Source organism: Dunckerocampus dactyliophorus, chromosome 13, assembly GCF_027744805.1.
Source record: "Dunckerocampus dactyliophorus isolate RoL2022-P2 chromosome 13, RoL_Ddac_1.1, whole genome shotgun sequence".
Taxonomy (NCBI): domain Eukaryota; kingdom Metazoa; phylum Chordata; class Actinopteri; order Syngnathiformes; family Syngnathidae; genus Dunckerocampus; species Dunckerocampus dactyliophorus.
In genome coordinates this window covers 9,702,119-9,721,463 of record NC_072831.1, presented here as the reverse complement: position 1 = coordinate 9,721,463, position 19,345 = coordinate 9,702,119, and the positions used below count along the sequence as shown (strand labels likewise).

The window sequence follows — 19,345 nt, the reverse complement described above, 5'->3', positions numbered from 1 at the left end:
TGTGGAGTATCAGATTTGGAGTTGGAAAAAAGACAGAATTTAAGTTTATTTTGAGAGCATTACAACAAGCAAACGGTACTGATTTGGTGGAATGGCACTTAGCTACTTAGCATTTAAGAAGACAAACAATGGAGGAGGATGTGATGTGAAATGTCAAAGCGCTTGAAGGTCTCTATTTTAGTGCTAAGTTCCTTTAGGAGTGAAGAGTAAATATGTGAAGTAAGCAGTAAACTATTTAAAGTGAGCACTTTTAGGAAGTTATGTAATGCTGGAGGGAAGCAGAAGGCCTCTCGCAGATGATGGAGGTGAAATTTGTTCACTGTGAACTTCCTGACGGACTCTTCTGGAAACATTCCATTCCATGTTGTTGTTCTGTCCCCGATGGAAATGTCAAACAAATTGTTAGCTGGCGTAGCCACATTAGCTACAAATGCCAGCATGTCAGAGGTCACAATGCGAATGCGTGCTCCTGCAGGAGAACGTGGAGCTGACTGACGTTTACACGGAGCTTAAGACCGGTGTGGTTCTGATCCGGCTGCTGGAGCTCATCGCCACAGTGACGCTGCCGCCGCCCAGCCGTCGTAAACTGAGGGTCCACTTCCTGGAGAACAACAGTGTCGCCATCAACTTCCTGAAGACCAAGGTGACTGCCTGTTGTGACCGCTGTCATTCTAGAACTCAGCGTGTAATGCTACTGTGTGGTGGCGTTTATTACTACAGCATCGTTTCACCACGTTTGACATCTAGACAACGTCTTTATAATCATCTGCTGTAGATTCGAGTGGATTTGATTGGTCCAGAGAATGTGGTGGACGGGGACCGCACGCTGATCCTGGGTTTGCTCTGGATCATCATCCTCCGGTTTCAGATCGGATGCATCAACCTGGACGAGGTCCCCAAAAAACAATCGACAGCCATTCTTTCCTTTCCTCTCTCCTCGTCTCACCTCCTCTCCTCTCCTAGGTGGGGGGCGGAGCCAGCAGCGTCCAACGCTCGGCAAAGGAGGCCCTGCTAATCTGGTGTCAGCGGAAGACGTCAGGCTACGCTAACGTTGATGTGAAGGACTTCTCATCCAGCTGGAGAGATGGCCTGGCCTTCAACGCCCTCATCCATGCCCACAGGTCACACATACACGCACACACGCGCATGCACACACACACACACGTTAACATGGTCGTCCCACCCACCCTTCCAGGCCTGACCTGTTTGATTACCGCCGTCTCCATGGCGATGATGCCCGAGGCAACCTCCATCACGCCTTCAGTGTGGCCGAGCGAGCGCTGGGCATCATGCAGCTGCTGGAGGTGGATGACGTCATCATGGCGCACCCGGACGAGAAGTCCATCATGACCTACGTGTCTCTGTACTACCATTACTTCTCCAAGATCAAGCAGGAGCAGACCGTCCAGAAGAGGCTGGCTAAGGTCTGAGCCTCCAGCACACACTTGCTAACTTCTTTCGTCTTTCCATTCAACAAAGACACACTATAAGTCTAATAATTAACACTATTTAGGACTGTTCAGTCTGATTTGGACTACATAGTCTAACATTGACTACCTAGTTTAATCTGGATTATTTAGTCAAATTTAAATTGATTAGCCTAATTTTGGGTATTTAGTCTAATTTGGATGATTTAGTCTAATTTGGACTAATTAGTTTAATAATTTGGACTATTAGTCTAATTTTGTTGCCTATCAATTTGGACTATTTAGTAGAATTTGGGGCTACATGGTGGACTAGTGGTTAGCATGTTGCCCTCACAGTCAGTAGATCGTGGGTTTGTATCTCTGTGTGGAGTTTGCATGTTCTCCCCCATGTGTGGGTTTTCTCCGGGTACTCCGGCTTCCTCCCACATTCCAAAAATGCGCATGCTAGTTAATTGGAGACTCTAAATTGTCCATAGGTGTGAATGTGAGTGTGGCTGGTTATGATCACGACCATAGTGAGGTACAGTGAAGTGCATGCGGTACACAAAATGGATGCATGGATAATCTACTTTGGTGGTGTAGTTTGGATTATTTAATCTAATGTTGAATATTTAGCAAATAATTTGGAATATTTAGTCTAATTTGAACTACAGTACGGTATTTAGTATAATAATGTGGACTATTTAGTCTAATCTGGACTTTTTTTGTCTAATTTGGACTGGTTAGTATAACTGGGTGGTCTAATAATTTGGACTATTAGTCTAATTAGCTCCTTAGTCTATTTAGCTGGTATTATTAGACTATTATTAGACCACCAAATTAGACAAAATAGTCCAAATTAGACTAACAATTCCAGATTGGACTATATAGTCCACATTATTATACTGAATTTTGCTCTAATAATTTTGACTATTTAGTTTAAATTGGATTGCTTCTTATTGTACTTTACTAATCTGGACTGTTTGTCTGATTTGGTCTACTTAGTCTAATATATAGTAATATATAAAAATATATAGATTATTTTTAAATAATTTGGACTATTTGGTCTAATTTCGACTACTTTGTCTAATTTGGTAGTCTAATAATTTGGAATATTAGCCTCATTTGGACTATTTAGTCACTAAATTGTCCAAATTAGACTACTGCTACTATTAGACTATTATTAGACCACCAAATTAGACAAAGTAGTCCAAATTATTCTAAACAGTCCAAATTAGACAAAAAATGACAAAGTAGTCCACATTATGATACTAAATGTTGCTCTAATAATTTGAACTATTTAGTTTAATTTGGATTACTTAGTCTATTTTTGTACTTTCATAATTTGGGCTATTTTGTCTAATTTGGAGTATCTAGTCAGTAAATATGACTATTTAGTTTAATCTGGACTATTTAGTCTGATTTGGACTACTTAGTCTAATATAAAGTACCATTTAACTATTAATATACTACTTTTAGGCCAATAATTTGGACTAGCAAGTTTAATGTGGGCATTTAGTTTCATTTGGACGATTTAGTCTAATTTGCACTATTTAGTCTAATCTAGATTGTCTATGTCCTTGACCTTCAATTTGGGCCTCTCTGAGCACAGAAAACAAGAACGTTGGGACTTTGTGCCCTCTAGTGGCGGAGAGAACTACAACCCTTTCCAATGCTGACCTCTCGTGGCCGTCGTGTTTGATCACAGTGACGTCATGTAATCCAGTTGTCAGTGTGGATTAAAGCGGGATTAGACAGACACGTCGAAGTGCAGCACACAGAAGAAGAACAGGGGGAGGACATGATTCTTTTCAGTCATGTCACGTTGCTATAGTGACCATCTCCTTGTGGGCGGGGTTTAGACATTCAATTGATGAGGTGGTTATCAGAGGATGGTCAGCACCAGATGATATCAGCACCAGTGAGGTGAACACCTGGGGGGTGGGGTGTCAGGTATGTCAGTGGGGAGCAGCCTCAGTGGATTGTGGGTAAAGAGGAAGTACAGAAGAGAATGTTCCACATGGAACCTCCACAAGGTGTGTGTGTGTGTGCGTGCATGTGTATGTGTGTGCTGATGGATCCATGTTTGAACTCCTCCCTGCTGGTTTGTGGACGTCTGAGCTTTAAGAGTGGACTGTCTCTTCAGATGGTGGGCTTGCTGATGGAGCTGGACGCCATGAAGGTCCACTATGAAAAGATGGTGTGTGATCTGCTGCAATGGATCCAGACGATGGTAAGAAGACCACATAACTCAGTGAGCCATGAGAGTCTATGAGCTTTTGGGTGCCTACAGGTGCTGCGCCTAAACGACCGAACCTTTCCAAACTCAGTGAGAGAGCTGCAGGTGCTCATGGCAGCCTTCAAGACCTACAGGATGCTGGAGAAACCTCCCAAGTATCAAGTGAGATTATGAACTTGATCTGTGAAAAAAAAACACCCCCTGAGAGTCTCTGTTTGCTCCTCAGGAACGCGGAGCCATCGAAGCCCACTTGTTCAGTCTGAGAACCCAACTGGCCGCCAACAACCAAAGAGCCTACACCCCCCCAGAAGGTACGTCAACACCATCTGAAGTAACCATGCTCTTCTGACAGCCTCATGGGGATATACTGTGAAAGGGGTTCAACAAACCCAAGCTTTGTGCTCAACATGCAGCTCAACAAAACCTGAATTCCCCAAGCAGAGTTAAACCGTACTGTGACAGTAGTTATCACCTTACTTTGTCAAGTCCTGTTCTCAGCTTTGTGCTCAGTGCATGTTCATATGAAAGGGAGCGTTTGAGGGCATATTATTCTATTTCCGAGCAAAAACAAAGCGATCCCAGGCGGTGTATTTTACACAAGAATTTTACAGTTTTTTTTTTTTTACTGCATAATAATTGTCTGGATCGCTGCATGTGAAAACCTACTTAAGGTTGTCTCAGATTGACTCCGACTACTTGCAAGTCATGTTGCCAGTTTGTATGTTAAAAGTTTAAATTTAATACTTTGGAAGCAACTGGCAAGCCGGATTCAAACGCTTGGCGGGCCGGATGTAGCCTGTAGTTTGCTCACCCCTGCCCTACTGGTAACCTAGTGCAACTTTGACATATTAACTCTTATCCATTTAAAAAAATGAATAAATTGGAGCTACAACTGTCTTTTTTCGTCTTTGAAATACTGTATGTCTTTATTGTTCTCATATGCTCTAAATCAGTGGTCCCCAACCTTTTTTGACCCACGGACTGGCTTGTGTTCCCACAAATCTCCCGCGGACCGGTGGGAGAGGGGGTCCGTACATTACAGCGATCTAATTTATCTTATTTATTATGTATTGTGTAAAACTAAGACATGAATAACATTTAAAAGCACAAAATGAATGCCGACCCACCATCCACCAGTTCAAGTTCCAGCCAAGTTTTTCCAGAGAGATGATTACATCGCTGTTTGACATGTGTGGTAAAAGGCAGTGTGCTAGCATGAATTAACTTGAGACAAATGTACACATTAGTGCTCAATAAGTCATCAAAACTTACCTTCATGCATTCCCACATAGTATCAGCATTTGACACCAAATATGAGGTGAAAGAAAAATGGTAAAAATACAGTAGTAGTCTATCTGTGCGGCATGAGATAAAGTTAGCACACGCACAATGGACATGCGTCAAGTGAGACGGATGTAACAGAGAATATCTGGCCACTTTTCAAAATAAAACATCAAAAGAAAAAGAAAGAATGGACATGATTTTTTCTTTCTGTGCGGCCCGGTACCAAATGAAACACGGCCTGCTCTAAATGATAAAATACTGCATTTTGTGGTAACCACTAGGTGGCAGTGTTGACATGTTTTGTGGCGGCTTTTTCCTTTGTGACACATTTTTCCTTTTTGTTAAAGAAGTATTTTCTTGCAGTTGATTGACACCTCAGAGTACTTATTCCTCCAGCAAATATTGTAATAAAAGAAGACTAACGGGCTGAGTACTCACGCTAGGACTGCTGTGACATATACGTCTGCTAACATCGTCCTAATTATTATTTCACATTGCATTTTATTCCTGATGCTCGGCTCAAAATGTGAGCAAATCCAGCATATTCCCTGGTCTGAAAATCTATATCTCTGAAAGAGAATTCAATCAGGGAATGCTAGCGGATCAGTGTGATCTCGAAGTAGCCGCTCCTGTCGTGTTGCCCGAATTATTCTTTCTTCCAGGTCCACCGGGTTCTCAATAAATGGTGATGCCATCTCCGAATGAGTTGCACAGTGAAACAGCGGCATTTTCATAGCCGATTTTAAGATGAAAGTCTGGACATTACGAGACCAGGTTATGAGTTTAGCCTAAGTCACCATGGTGATATAGCCGCTTTAATAGAGAGCCACCTTTGTTGTACAGGCAAGCCTGGCTTTTTACTCAACAGACCTTGCTAACCCACTAAACTCGCTTCACAGTATGTCCCTCCATTAGACGTGTCAACATGAAGCTATGAAGTTTTACGTTCTTCACATTAAAGGTCACCAGCCAATGCTGTGCCATGAACATTAGCTATGTTATTAAGCAAAGCTAAGCGAACACTTTTCAGCTATGTGATGCTGTGTGTGCTTTGTGAAGGTAAAACCCTCAGCGACATTGAGCGAGCTTGGAGTCTTTTGGAGAAAGCAGAATATGAGCGAGAACAAGCCTTGCAGAAGGCACTTCTGCACCTGGAGAACCTGGAGCAACTGGCCCAAAAGTTTGAGAGAAAGGTAATCAAATAGAACAAATTGAGATGAAGGCTTAGTTTTGGAGTTCAGTGTTCAAGCAGGCCGCTTTGCCTCAGGCCGCTCTAAGGGAAGGCTATCTGGAGGACACACTGCGCCTGATCCGCAGGCAGGACTTCAGAGGTTTGAGCACGTTGGAGGAGGCCCAGGCTGCCAGGAGGCGTCTGGAGGCCCTCGCCACCGACGCTCAGGCCAGAGAGCCTCGGTTCTCTGCCCTCCGAGACATGGCGGACACCATCAGGAAAGAAAAGTACCACAGCAAGGACCGCATCGTCAGGAGGTATATACGCCCCCTTGGGGCCACAAATGTCAGTGCACGTCAAACTAACGCAGTGTGTTTGACAGGGAGGAGAACATCAGTGGGCGCTGGAAGGAGCTGCTGGGGCAGCTGCAAGAGCAGAGGGGGCTGCTCGGAAATGTAGTGTCCACTCTCAGCATCCTGAGAGACATCCACATCGTCTCCCAAGAGCTGAAAGATCTGCACGTGCGTGCACTAGACACTCATACACGCACACCTTTGAGCACATGTACAGTATAAAGTTAATTGTTTTTGGCAATGTCTTCCATGTGTGCAGACCCAGGCCACCTCCTCTGAGCTGGGCAAGCAGCTGACTGAAGTGGAGGCGCTCCTCCAGCAGCACGACCTCCTGCAAGCTCAAATCTCTGCACACGGCGACACAATCAACGTCATCAGCAGTGCCGCGCTCAAAGTACCTTCTTCTTCATCTAAGAGGTTGGGGGTCTGACTGGGGCGTCTGGTGGGATGCTCACAACGTACTTCTTTCAGGGAAACTCCAGAGACGATCAGCAGATACAGAGCAGAGTGAGAGCTCTGGACACACAATATAAATCTTTGATGTCGCACAGCAGCAACAGGTGCTTTTAAAAAAATATTTTTATGAGCAAACTTTACCATATGTCTTATATTTCCGCTTCCTTTGTATTCTTGTCAACTTCCTGTGTGGGATGATCTACTTTCCTGTGTGGGATGATCTATTTCCTGTGTATGCTTGACTGCCTTGTGTGTGGGGCGGTCTACTTCCTGTATGGCTTGGACTACTTCCTGTTCTGGATGGTATACTTCCTGTGTATGCTTGACCTGCGTGGGATTTTCTACTTCCTGTGTGGGATGGTCTGCTTCCTGTGTGGGGTGGTCTACTTCCCATGCTGATGTACTTTCTGTGTGGGCGGGACTCTCTCAGGAGAATCCAGCTGGAGGCTCAGCTCAGACTCTTTGAGTTCTTCCATGACTGTGAGGAGCTGGAGGCGTGGCTTTATGAGCGCTGGCTGCAGCTGCAGACAGCGTCACTGGGACGAGACCTGAACCACGTGCAGCTGGCCCAACACAAGCACAAGGTGCACGTTCAAGCACACACACAGTGAATGAGCTAAAAACTTGAAAACTGTCGCTTCTTGACTGTGACCGTAGGCACTGGAGGTGGAGCTTCAGGCTCAGGAGTCCGTGTATCAACATCTTCTGAGTCGAGGTCATGATCTGCCCACCAAGCAGAGTTCGTCCAACCAACGGGCCATCCACAAGTGGGTCAGAACCTTGAAGAAACTCTGGACTCACCTGAGTGCTGAGACAAGTGCACGTCACCAAAGACTGCAGGCGGCAGCCGCCATTAAACAGGTCAGCAGCACTCAACATGACAATTTTTAAACGGAACAATATACGATTATGGAACCAGCAAGTGGACCGTCCATGTTGAGTGCTTCTGTTTGTGGGTTCAGTACTTTGCAGATGTGGAAGAGGCTAACTCCTGGCTGAGCGACAAGAAGCCAATTTTGACGAGTGAGGATTACGGAAAGGATGAGTCCAGCTCGGCAGCCCTGCTACAGCGCCACCTGCGCTTGGACAAAGAAATGGCGTCCTACGGCATGGAAATTAAGAGACTGTCTGAGCATGCGAGAAACGCGGCGCAGCTGACAACGTTCACTGTGAGTTTGCTTAAGTTTTATCACTGTGACAGGCCGCACACGTGAAGACCCACTGAGAAAATGTGATGTCTGTGTAGGCGGAGCCCCAGATGGGTCACATAATCCAATACAGTGACTCATCTGATGATGAGGATGGTCCAAAAGTGATCAAAAGTGGTAGTGGGTCTATCAGCGAGGGAATCAAGGCCAAGGTCCGCTTCAGATACAGTCGAGGTGCGTCAGCCTGACACACAAGGTCTACTAGATCAGCAGAACCCATCTGGTTGTAAGTGTCCTCTGGGACTTGTACTTCCAGGTGAGTTTCCATTGGATCGCAATGAGACAGTGAGCATCATCAGGACCGACCCGGATGACGATAGAGTTTGGGTCAGAGATGCTCGAGGACATCAGCAGCTGGTCCCCAAGACCTACCTGACAATTCTGCCAGTTCCGGTCCGATCAGATGAAAAAGGATGTTCAGCAGAACTTCATGGGTATACTTAACATCCTTCTTTCCTTAGGCTCCTCCCACCTTGCCTGCCTCCGCCAAAGGCGTGACAGACAACCAGAGCAGGAAGCTGAGCCGTCCAAGGCTCAGCCGCTCTATGCGCCGCGGCACAGCTGAGATCCAAACAGCATGGCTGCCAGACCCTCAATACCAGAGAGACACTGTGGAGCAGACGCAGGCCCGGTTGGACCAGGACTACAAGACTCTGTGCAATCTGGTCCAGGTAAGCAAGGCAGCATGGTGAAAATCATCTGACGAGTCACAAGAGATTTTTTTACTTCTCATTTGTGCTTTCAGTCCAAGTTGAAGGTTCTGGAGGAAATGCTGCTCCTGCATCGCTTCTACAACAGCTGCCAGGACTTTGAGTCCTGGATGGAGGACAAGGAGAACGTGCTCAACACCTTCCACACGCACGCTGCCCACATGGACGTCTTGCAGGCCAAATACGAGGTCAGCACGTGAGCTCTACATGCACTTTTATAGCAAGCACACACCCTCATTCATCACAATATTTACGATAAAAACTTTCCAGAACTTTGTGACGGAGCTGATGAGTGGGCGTGGCCAGCTGGATGACATCAACAAAATGTCACAGCAGCTGGTCAAGAGCCGACATAGCAAACACAGAGAAGTCCAGGTCCGCCACGCCAGCATTTCCAGCAGGTACCACCAGGGGGTGCTAGATTAGTGGAATAGACTACACTTGAGGAAGGTGAGACTTGAAGATTAGACTAGAGGAGGACAAGACTCAAGCACTAGACTCGAGGAGTAGGCTAGAGGACTAGACTTGAGGACTTGACTGCAGGACTAAGCTAGACTGGAGGACGATTAGGCTAGAGGACTGAGGGAGACTAGAAACTGGAGGGAGACTAGACTAATCTAACCCGGCTTTGTCTTTCTGCATTGTGGTCTGGGTTATGAATTACGACAACTCCATTGTTATTCCAAACCAATTCATAACTTTTTGGTTTTTGAATGCCTTTTATTGCATCTTTGTCACTGTGGAAGCATATATCAGCATGTAGAAACGAGCAACGAGCAGAAAACACTGCAAAGTACGAGACTGTTAGCCAGCTAGCACTAATGACGCTAGGGTGTGTTTAGCAGCAGACTATCTTTCCATAATGCACAGCACAGGGAACATCACCTTGGTTCAAATTTTCACAATACAGTACATCAACACTGCAAAAAGCTGTAGAATGCAACTCATGCTCTGCAGCATTACAACTTTACAAACTCACATAGCTTTCAGGAGAGACATTTCGCGACTCACCTCAGCCACATTGGAAGCAAGTATGGCCGGGAACGCGCACGCACCGTGATGTCACATTCCAGACACACATCAGCTTGCGTACATCGCACGCACCCATACAAAAGTAGTCTACATAACATATCTGCACACAAAGAGCCACAGTGGATGAAGACCACACATGTAAACACTGTGGAATACATACACAACAATGGACGCGCAGTGATACGGCAGGAGAGAAAGTAATGCAGAGTGATTGTGAGGTCTGTGTTTTGGTGAAATGGAACATGTTTTGTTACACTATACTGGAGGAAGGCTAGACTAGTGGACTAGACTACAGTAAGACTTGACTAGTGGACTACTGTAGAGTATCCTGCAGAAGTATAGACGACTAGAGGAGATTGAAGGAGGACTCCAGTAAACTGGAGGGAGGCTAGACTAGTGGAGTAGACTGGACTGGAGGGAGACTGGACCAGACTGGGGGGAGGACTAGACTGGAGGACTGGACTAGGCTGGAGGGCGGCTAGACTAGATGACTTGACTGGACTTGAGGATGACCTGACTAAACTGGAGAAGGGCCAGACTAGATGATTAAACTAGACTGGAGGAGGACTTAGACTAAACTGGAGGGAGGCTAGACTAGACTACTAGCCTAAAATAGACTGCTGGAGGATAAGACTCTAGGGAGGCTTGACTAGACTGATGGAGGACTGGGCGAGACTGGAGGAAGGACTAAATTGTAGGAAGAATGGGCTAGACTCCATAACTAGACTAGACTGTAGGATGACTAGCATAGACTGGAGGGAGACTGGACTAGAAGAGACTGGAGGAGGACTAGAAAAGGCTGGAGGGAACTAGACATTACGATTACATGTACATTCCAAACATGCATGTAACCTCAGGTGGGATAGGATCCAGCGTCGGAAGGACGAGAAGGCGCGTGAGCTGCTGAGCACAGCCGATGTGCGCTCCTTCCTTCAGAGCTGCCAGGAGGCCAGGATGCAGCTGCAGGCTCAGCTGGAGCAGCTGGATGGTGCGCAGGTGCATGCGGGCGGCGGCATGTTCATGCTGCGGGCTGACCAGCAGAACCAGGCTGATGTGGTTCGAGACATTAAGATGCTGGAGGGCAAGATTGCCTACTTGAAGGGTGTTGCCAAGATGTAAGAGTTACATTGGGTCTGAGGATTATTGATTGTGGGCTTGCCATGTGGTGTTCATTGTCACTTCCTCTATGACAGGAAGCAGGACTGCAGCCCAGCGGAGAGTGCAGCCATCATGGAGGAGGTGCGAGGTCTGGAGACGCTCCTCAAGCAGGTGAGTCAGACTTCATGTGACCCACAGAGAAACCTCCTGATATTCTGTTGCTCCTCAGTTGAAGAGTCAGGCTGCCAACCGCCAGCGCCTCCTGGAGGAGGCGTTGAGGCTGCACCACTTCCAGCAGGAGGCTAAGGAGCTGCGCCGCTGGGCCACCGCCGTCGAGGACCGCCTCCTGCAGGAGGAAGTGGCGACTGACGTGGCCTCGGCCATCGCCCTGCTGGAGGAGCACCAGGAGCTCCTGCTGGAGATGGAGGAGCAGAAGAGGAGGTAAATGTGGCCCTGCTGGTTTGTTTCATGTGTGGTTCCAGACCTGCTCCTTATGACATACAGGTCAACCTCAAATGGACTGCTCACTTCATCAGCAATAAAAATGATGAGTCATGACAATGACAGTCATAACAAGATACAACTGTAGGGCCCTATGAAATCCACTTTATTTTACCCCAAATTTTGTTTTTTATTTTCCAAATTTAGTTTTTTTTAGAATTCTTTTTTTTTTTTTTTTTACCTTTTACACATACTATAGAGTACGGTATGTATTTTTTGCGTCAGTGAATAAAATGTCCATTAATTAAATGCAATAACCCTTACATTTATTGATGCAATACATAATTTGACAATTTTGCCCAGTATTTCAGAAACAGATGGGATGGGATTTCAGCCTCTGCACACATCCCCAACAGACTGTAATGCCTGTGCTTGTGGTTAAGGAAGATGCAGTTGCCCATGCAATTTGAACTGCTTTATTAACAAGTGGTAAAACACTGCTTGTTGCACAGAAATATTTCCCCACACAGACATTCCTTCTTCTCACGTTGACAGCATTTAATCATATGTCAATTCCGCGAGACGGTGTGCGTTTAACAATGGATTTTATTGGCCATTTCCGCGATTCCGTTCACGATTACAATTGCGATGACTTCCTGTTGGACATGTCTCAGATTGAAGGAGATGGAGACATTAGGCAAGTCTCTACAGAAGTCATCAGACAGGACATCTACCGGGGTCAACATCCCACAAGTCATTGACGAGCTGAAAGCTGATTGGTCCAAACTGGAGCGCCTATGCGTCAGTAGGAAGCAGCATTTGGACCAGCAGATGGACCTGCAGAGACTGAACCAGGAAGGAGACCGGATTGAGACAGCTCTGTCTGGACATGAAACCCGACTCAGGGTCAAAGATGTTGGGGTGAGGATGTGTCACTTGAGTGTGTTTTGTCGTCATACAAGTGGACGCTAATGATGTGGACTGTGGTGGTTCCAGGACTCGGTGGATGCAGTGGACAGTCTACTGGCTCGGCAGGAGGAGCTGGAAGGTCTCCTGAAGGCTTTGGACCAACGTGTGGATCATTTCTCCAAGCGCAGCCAGGAGCTCATCAGCCAGCAACATTATGCTGCTAAACAGTAAGGCCAGGTGCACTTGCACTGTGAGCTGTGTGCATGTGCACTATACAACTGTGTATTGTGTGTGTGTGTGTGTGTGTGTGTGTGTGTGTGTGTGTGTGTGTCAGTATCCAGCAGAGGAGCAGAAACATCCAGAAGAACAACAGGAAGTTGAAGGAGAGCAGCAGTGAGAGGCGACGTCTACTGCTGGCCTCCAAGAAATATCAAGTCATTAGGCCACCTTTCTCTTTCATGACATGCAGGTTCATCCCGTGATTGCAAAGTTACGTGTGTTTGATTCCTCCTGCAGGAGTTCCAAAGGGACACAGACGAGTTGTTGTTGTGGATGGAGGAGAAGTTCAAGGTGGCAGAGGACGAGTCGTACCGCGAGCCCACCAATATCCTCTACAAACTCAAGAGACACGAGGCAGCAGAACGTGAGATGCAGGCCCACCAGGTGTGGCTGGAGAGAGTGGTTCAGGTAAAGAAGTCACTGGTGTACTCCAGAGTCCAGTCAGGAGAGGGCGCCGTAACATGTGTGTGTGTGTGTGGGTTGGTGTGTACAGCTGGGGCGTGACATGCTTGCAGAGGAGCACGACAACAGCGCAAACATCAGCAGGAAGTCGTCTCAACTCAGCAGCCGCTGGAGGCGTCTCCAGGATAAGATGGCCGACCGCGGCGCCAAGCTGAGGCAGGCGGGCCAACAGGAGCAACTGATGGAGCTTCTGAAGGTGCCAGGCCAGGAAGACAACAAATTAAAATGTTGGACCCTTAATGACGTCGCCATGTGTCCTGCAGGACGCCAAGGTGAAGATCGAGTCTATTCAGTGGATGCTCAACAACGGTGCCAAAGGTCACGACCTCCGCTCCAACCGACAGCTACTCAAAGTGAGTTAACCCAAGCCCAAACGGTGTGTGCACATGTTACAGTAACAACCATGTTTGTGCGTGAAGGAACATCAACAGTTAGAGCAGGACGCCAAGCAGCTTGCGGAGAAGATCAACGCCATTGTGGGCAGGGCCAAACATCTGGCATCCAACCACTTTGACTCATACCGCATCCTGCAGGAGACCGACGCCTACCTGAGCCTGTTAGTGTCAATCAAAAGTGGATGTTGTTAGAAGAACTGACAGATGTGGTCATTCCTGTTGATGCTGCAGGTTCAAGTCCCTTCAGAAGCCACTGGATCGGCGCCGGGCACAGCTGGAGGCTTTGGTGCTTCTCTTTGAGTTTTACCATGACGTGGACCTGGAGCTCAACTGGATCTCTGAACATGTGCCCGCTGGCGGCTCTACAGGATATGACAAGTCTTTAGCAGGCGCCATCAGCCTCATGCAAAAACACAAGGTGTGGTTCCGCCCCTTCAGTCTGTGATGATGTGTGACACCAGGTCGCTGAAGATGTGTTCGGTTCTGTAGGAGCTGCAGGCTGAGGTGAATGCCCACTCTAAGCACCTCAACCATGTCCTAAAGAAGGGGCGGGACCTGGCCAAGTCTAGCCAATCACATGCTGAGGAAGTCCTTAAAAGGTGCACCAATGATCACTTACATATAAACTTACAAACTCATTGATGAGTAAGGCTCCTCTCCAATGTTCCAAGTGCTGCTGTTGTTGCAGGTGCAGACGCCTGAGTGATGAGTGGGCGGAGCTTGAGGAAGAGTGCAACAGAAGAGCAGCCCACCTGAGCAAAGCCATCACCAGAGAACAGGTGAGGAAGAGGTTCTAGTCGGGTGCGCTGCGCCAGTTGTTCGCAGCTTGAATGAGACCATCTCTATATGACAGCTGCTGTTGGACTGTTCTGAGCTGGAGGCCCGTCTCAGGGAGGCTTTGGACCTGGTCAGTTTGGAGGACTTTGGCAAAGACCAGCTGGCCACACAAAGTTTCATCAGCAAGCAGCAGGTTGTAACACGACATCTCCCCAAGTGTAAATGTGTCCAGCAACCTCACGTTCCTCCTGACTCAGGTTCTACAGGGCCAGCTGGAGGTTCTGCAGGTGGAAGTGGACCAGTTAGAAGACCAGGTGGACCAGGCGGTTCAGAACTGGAATCTGGAGGAGTTGAGCAGACCTTTGAGTCGCCTGCGCAGTGTCAACCAGCAACTACAGCATCAGGCGACGGTCAGGTGAGCACAGCGAGTGTCTAATGAGTCACCGTTTCACTTGTGATGACACCAACACCCTCTCCTGTGACAGAGGTCATAGGTTAAGAGAAGTTCTGCACCTGCATGAGTTCAAACGGGAAGCATCTGAATTGGAGGAGTGGCTGCACCAGCAGAGGCAGACGGCAGAGTCTCAGGATGTGGGCAGCGACTACCAGCACGTTCAGGTGATGCCATCTTTGCCGCAGTGTTTTCGACTTGTCATCATGATGACGCTCAGCAGATGGTCATGGAAGTGACGCTTCACTGCTGTGATGTTGCAGCTGCTCTGCAGGAGATTTCAAGAGTTCCTCAAGCAGCTGGAGGTGGCCGAGGAGCGACTGCACGCTTGCGGCAACCTCGCCACTCGACTCATTGCCAGCAAACACCCGCAGAGTGCCGCTGTGAAGGAGGCCATGCAAGAGCTCAGGTATGCTCACCTCCCTGGCCCTTAAGTTTCTCTCACATACATACACCTGTCCTTATCCTATTAAGTGCATGCTGGGAGAACCTGAGGGGTGTGGCCAAGGAGCGTCAGAGCCAGCTACAGAAAGCGGAGGAATGTCATCACTTGTACCAAGACCTGAGTGACGCTTTGACGCTCATCCAGGTACACTGCTGAGCTTCTTAAAGGAAAGCTGAACTTTTTTTGGAATTTTTCCCATCATCCACAATCTTTATGTGAGACCTGAACACATCTTTCTCTTTTCTGTGCGTTCTAAAGATATAGGAACAGAGACAGCTCATTACTGCACGTAAGGGGACACACCTATGCCGCCTACAAAGACCGCTATTAAAACACCTCCAAAAACCTCCAACAAGGTTTTATGGTTTTATATACTTTACATGCTGTGAACAAGTAGTAACAGGCACATTTATGATAACATGTAGTACTTACAGTACTTTGCCGTATTTTGGGCCTTTTAAGCATTCCTTCCTCCGTGCATTGATTTTACTGTATATACAGTAGAAACATAGAAACGAACACCTACACCAAGCGTTAACTTTTTCAAACTCAAAAATAAAAACACAGCAGCAGTGGCGGTAGCTCCGATATGTAGTGTTACCTTTTTGGTAGTGGTCTGAGGCACTGTGAGCGTGGCGCTGACGCGCTTCGGGCGAGTGTGTGGTGAAGCTAGTCTCTCGCTGGCTAGTAGCTAGCCGGTGTGGTGTGTCAATGCGCAAGTAATGTAGTTTGATTGGCGCAACAATGTTAATAATAATAATAACAATGTCGCTGGCTGTAGCTTGGTTAATATGCACATCACATTATATGTAAATGGAGCGTTGTTGGCGCTTTTTGGAGTCTTTTTCAGAAAGCTTTGTAGGTGGACTAAGTGTTTCCCATTACGTGCGGAATGAGCTGTTTCTTTTTATCTGTTTTTATAGCTTTAGAATGCACAGAAAAGAGTCTCACATGTCTCACATGAGGATTGTGGATGAAAAGAAAATGATGAAAAAAAAGTGCAGTTTTCCATTACTGGACAATGCACAGAATAAACACTCATGCAGGGTGCATAGAGGCAGGACATATAGTGTGGACACATAGTGATGCTGGACTGTGGGTGTGTTTGTGTAGGAACGGAAGAAGAGCATCCCAGATGACATGGCGAAGGACTGGCGAGGAGTGATGTCACAGCTCAGGAAACATGAGGCTCTCCTCCATGAACTGGCCACCACTGAGCAACAGGTATTGTTTTATTTTTTTGTCACATTCTTGATATATAAACAAAAAAAAACAGTGCCAACATGGGAGTACTTTTCACAGCTTTCCATTTTTGCTTCTTAGTTCAAGTCATTGTTATATATTTTGTCGCTGATTGGATGTAAATATTGTCTATTTAGTCCATTTGTCCTTGAATTGGGTCTCCTGCAGTACAAGGCAATGCATCAGTTTTTCCATTATGTAGATTTAATCTACTATTGCAGTCCACTGATCCTGTGTAGGGGCGGCCTTCTTTTCCCATTTTCCATGTTATGGCTTTTTTGCCTGCTGCTCGTAGAATATTTACCAAATACCTGTCTTTCACTTGTACATTCTCTCCACATAGGTTTTCCATATATATAACCGTGCATGGCATAGGGATCTGATATCCAAGTATTATCTTTAACACAGTATAGTGTATACTGTTTAGTATTATTTTTATATTATCCAAAATTGCATTATCTTATTGCATTTCCGCAAAATATGTGAATTATCTGCATCCATTACTCCACATTCTCTCCAACATGGCTGTTGTAGCAAATTGTAGATTTACTGTATATAAATTTGTGTATGTTTTTACACACCATCACGAGTTGGATATGCCTTCAAAATCCCTCAGGTAACATGTTTTTGTAGGTAGATTGCTGCTACAATGGCATTGTTCTATGTAGTTGTTTGCTTTTGATCTTTGGTGTGACAAATGTGCAATATTCTTCCAAGAGCAGTCTCTCCTGTTCTGCAAACTGGTGGATGTATAATGCATTTTCAACATGCTTAGCCATTCTTCATCTGTGATTTTTTATTTTAAATTCTGATTCGCATTTTTCCTCTCACGGCCACCTGTATAGAACGGCCACCTGCCTATAGCGGCCACTGAAAAATCCCCCGCAGCAAATTTACATGTTATAGACCCTGTGTATAGCAGTCACCTGTCCAACGCGGCCAGCGGCCACCCATTTTGTCTCCCTTGGTCAATATCTGACCGCATATAGCGGCTAAATTACCAACTCAAGTAGAAGCTTCATGCACGAAAAAGTTTTGTTTTTCAATCAATGAAGGCGTCGTGTGTAGACTTTAATTACTGAGTCCTAGCTCAGTCACAATCATTCACAAGATCCACACAAACTGTCAGTTGTACCACATAAAAAAGCCGTCTTCTTTTGAGCTTGCTATTTCCTGGTCAAACATGTAACTTTAACAGCATTTGCACCAAAACATTACCGCAAAGTAGACTGGGAACAGGACGTGCTCCCAGCGACGCTACAATAAAAAAAAAACATACGCTAACATGCATGTGGCAGCGGGAGCAAAACTGAGTTTGGTTGTACTTAATTGAAGTATTTTAGAATGTACTCACGTTATTTTTGATCAATCCTCATCCACAAATCCATCAAAGTCCTCATCTTCTGTATTCGACACAAAAAAAGCCGTCTTGTTTTCCGTTCGCTACTAGTCTGTTAACTTGTCAGTGTTATTCAGCTCCGAAGCAAAGAAGGAAACTTCTCCTGTTGCTTCTGCCAACTTTATTTATTGAACGCGGCCACCAGAGAGCAGTTCAGAACACACACACACACACACACACACATACACACACACACACACACACACACACACACACACACGTCTCGTCTCGTGTCTCCTTCCTGCTTGCCCACAAGGCAAAGGTTAAACAAGCCCCACCACATAGCTGTCCAGGCAATGCCTGTAACAAGTGACACCGTTTATTTCCTGGTGTGAGACAATGTGCACTGGTCAATACTGTAATGCCGCTTGTTGTGGGGAAGGAGAGACTCACGTCGCCGATGCACTTTAATGGCTTTATTAACAGCGGAGAACACTGCAGGACTTTACATCCAGGCCAACATAAACACACTTCCCAACTCTCTCGAAACTTACAGTTAGCACTGAGCCTAGCTCTCCTGCTCGGGACGCCCACCGTCACTTCCAGTCACTTCCTGATGAACTAAAGCTGTAATGACACTCTGTCGTATAAAAAGTAAAATATTAAAAACAAGCATAAGACATTACTAGCACAGCTTTGTTCTGTGCGTTGTGGATAATAACAAGCCTAGTAGATTCAAGATTCAAGACTTTTATTGTCATATGCATAGTAAAACGGACAGTTATACTAAGCAATGAAATTCTTATTCTGTTCGTTCTCCCAAGAAAAGAAAGAAAACACAAGAAAAAGAATAAGAACCAGTAGTGCTGTACAACTTTTATCCGCAGTCCCACAGTGCCCTCTACTGGTCAACATTATTATTTTTTCCCTTTTTTTCCTTTTTTTTTCCTCTACTGGTCAACATTTCAAACTGGACGCCAACCTGTCTATAGAGGCCACCTGTCTATAGCGGCCACTTTTGCAGACTCCCTCTAGTGGCCGCTATAGACAAGTTTAACTGTTTATTTATAGATTTGAGTGTGTATTAGATATCAGTGTTTTATAGTTCAGATGTAATTCCATTTTTTTTTTTTTTTTAATATGCTTTCAAGATAATTTTGTATTTCTCTTTTACGTTTTGGAACCTCTCCAGGTGCCCGTCCTTCAACAATAGTGATTTCCTTGGTTATCCACCGTTTGAATCCTTTATCATATTTGGTTGGTTTAAAACTGCTATCATATGCTATCCACTTTAATAGTGTGGTCCCTTCTCACATTTTATGTTTTTTTAGTATGTAAAACCTGAATTTCAGTGTGTGAGCCTTATAATTTCGTCCATTTGGTTTTTAATCTCTTTGTACATGGGTATTTTCCAAACTGTCCATCTCTTTTCTGCGTGATTGGGAGGAACGACCCCCTAGTCTGAACTCAAGCGGTGCGTTGTCATTGGACTTCTGTGCTCATCACAGATTGGAATAAAGTGGGTGTGATCGGCAGCATCCTTACCTTGTTGATCTCTGTAATGTAAATTTTATCTGACAGTCTGCCATTAATTTTTATTCTTACAGTTGGCTGCAGATAGTACACTTCATTGATTTAATATTGAATC

The 19,345-nt window shown here is 45.9% G+C and overlaps 1 protein-coding gene across 3 annotated transcripts in view; it reads left to right on the top strand.

Moving 5' to 3' along the window:
* sptbn5 (spectrin, beta, non-erythrocytic 5) overlaps nt 1–19,345 on the top strand; it is a 37,281-nt gene that overhangs the window by 2,738 nt on the left and 15,198 nt on the right. For 2 of the 3 annotated variants that reach the window (XR_008573485.1, XM_054797070.1), the window contains exons 2-40: nt 476–643; nt 776–892; nt 964–1,121; nt 1,196–1,424; nt 3,553–3,639; nt 3,700–3,807; nt 3,872–3,956; nt 5,989–6,122; nt 6,197–6,417; nt 6,483–6,621; nt 6,713–6,847; nt 6,925–7,013; nt 7,340–7,493; nt 7,567–7,770; nt 7,872–8,078; nt 8,156–8,291; nt 8,374–8,510; nt 8,579–8,788; nt 8,863–9,015; nt 9,098–9,228; nt 10,717–10,974; nt 11,053–11,128; nt 11,187–11,398; nt 12,073–12,319; nt 12,395–12,534; nt 12,642–12,741; nt 12,824–12,994; nt 13,080–13,244; nt 13,312–13,401; nt 13,468–13,604; nt 13,675–13,861; nt 13,933–14,042; nt 14,132–14,222; nt 14,297–14,413; nt 14,478–14,635; nt 14,706–14,838; nt 14,935–15,080; nt 15,146–15,260; nt 16,230–16,340. Coding sequence is in view for 2 of the 3 variants with exons in the window: in XM_054797070.1 (XP_054653045.1) it covers nt 476–643; nt 776–892; nt 964–1,121; nt 1,196–1,424; nt 3,553–3,639; nt 3,700–3,807; nt 3,872–3,956; nt 5,989–6,122; nt 6,197–6,417; nt 6,483–6,621; nt 6,713–6,847; nt 6,925–7,013; nt 7,340–7,493; nt 7,567–7,770; nt 7,872–8,078; nt 8,156–8,291; nt 8,374–8,510; nt 8,579–8,788; nt 8,863–9,015; nt 9,098–9,228; nt 10,717–10,974; nt 11,053–11,128; nt 11,187–11,398; nt 12,073–12,319; nt 12,395–12,534; nt 12,642–12,741; nt 12,824–12,994; nt 13,080–13,244; nt 13,312–13,401; nt 13,468–13,604; nt 13,675–13,861; nt 13,933–14,042; nt 14,132–14,222; nt 14,297–14,413; nt 14,478–14,635; nt 14,706–14,838; nt 14,935–15,080; nt 15,146–15,260; nt 16,230–16,340 (5,766 nt within the window). In the remaining variant the exon portion in view is untranslated. Of the gene's footprint in view, nt 1–475; nt 644–775; nt 893–963; nt 1,122–1,195; nt 1,425–3,194; nt 3,443–3,552; nt 3,640–3,699; nt 3,808–3,871; nt 3,957–5,988; nt 6,123–6,196; nt 6,418–6,482; nt 6,622–6,712; nt 6,848–6,924; nt 7,014–7,339; nt 7,494–7,566; nt 7,771–7,871; nt 8,079–8,155; nt 8,292–8,373; nt 8,511–8,578; nt 8,789–8,862; nt 9,016–9,097; nt 9,229–10,716; nt 10,975–11,052; nt 11,129–11,186; nt 11,399–12,072; nt 12,320–12,394; nt 12,535–12,641; nt 12,742–12,823; nt 12,995–13,079; nt 13,245–13,311; nt 13,402–13,467; nt 13,605–13,674; nt 13,862–13,932; nt 14,043–14,131; nt 14,223–14,296; nt 14,414–14,477; nt 14,636–14,705; nt 14,839–14,934; nt 15,081–15,145; nt 15,261–16,229; nt 16,341–19,345 lie in introns of those variants that run through there. The other variant, XM_054797071.1, reaches the window with a different exon arrangement.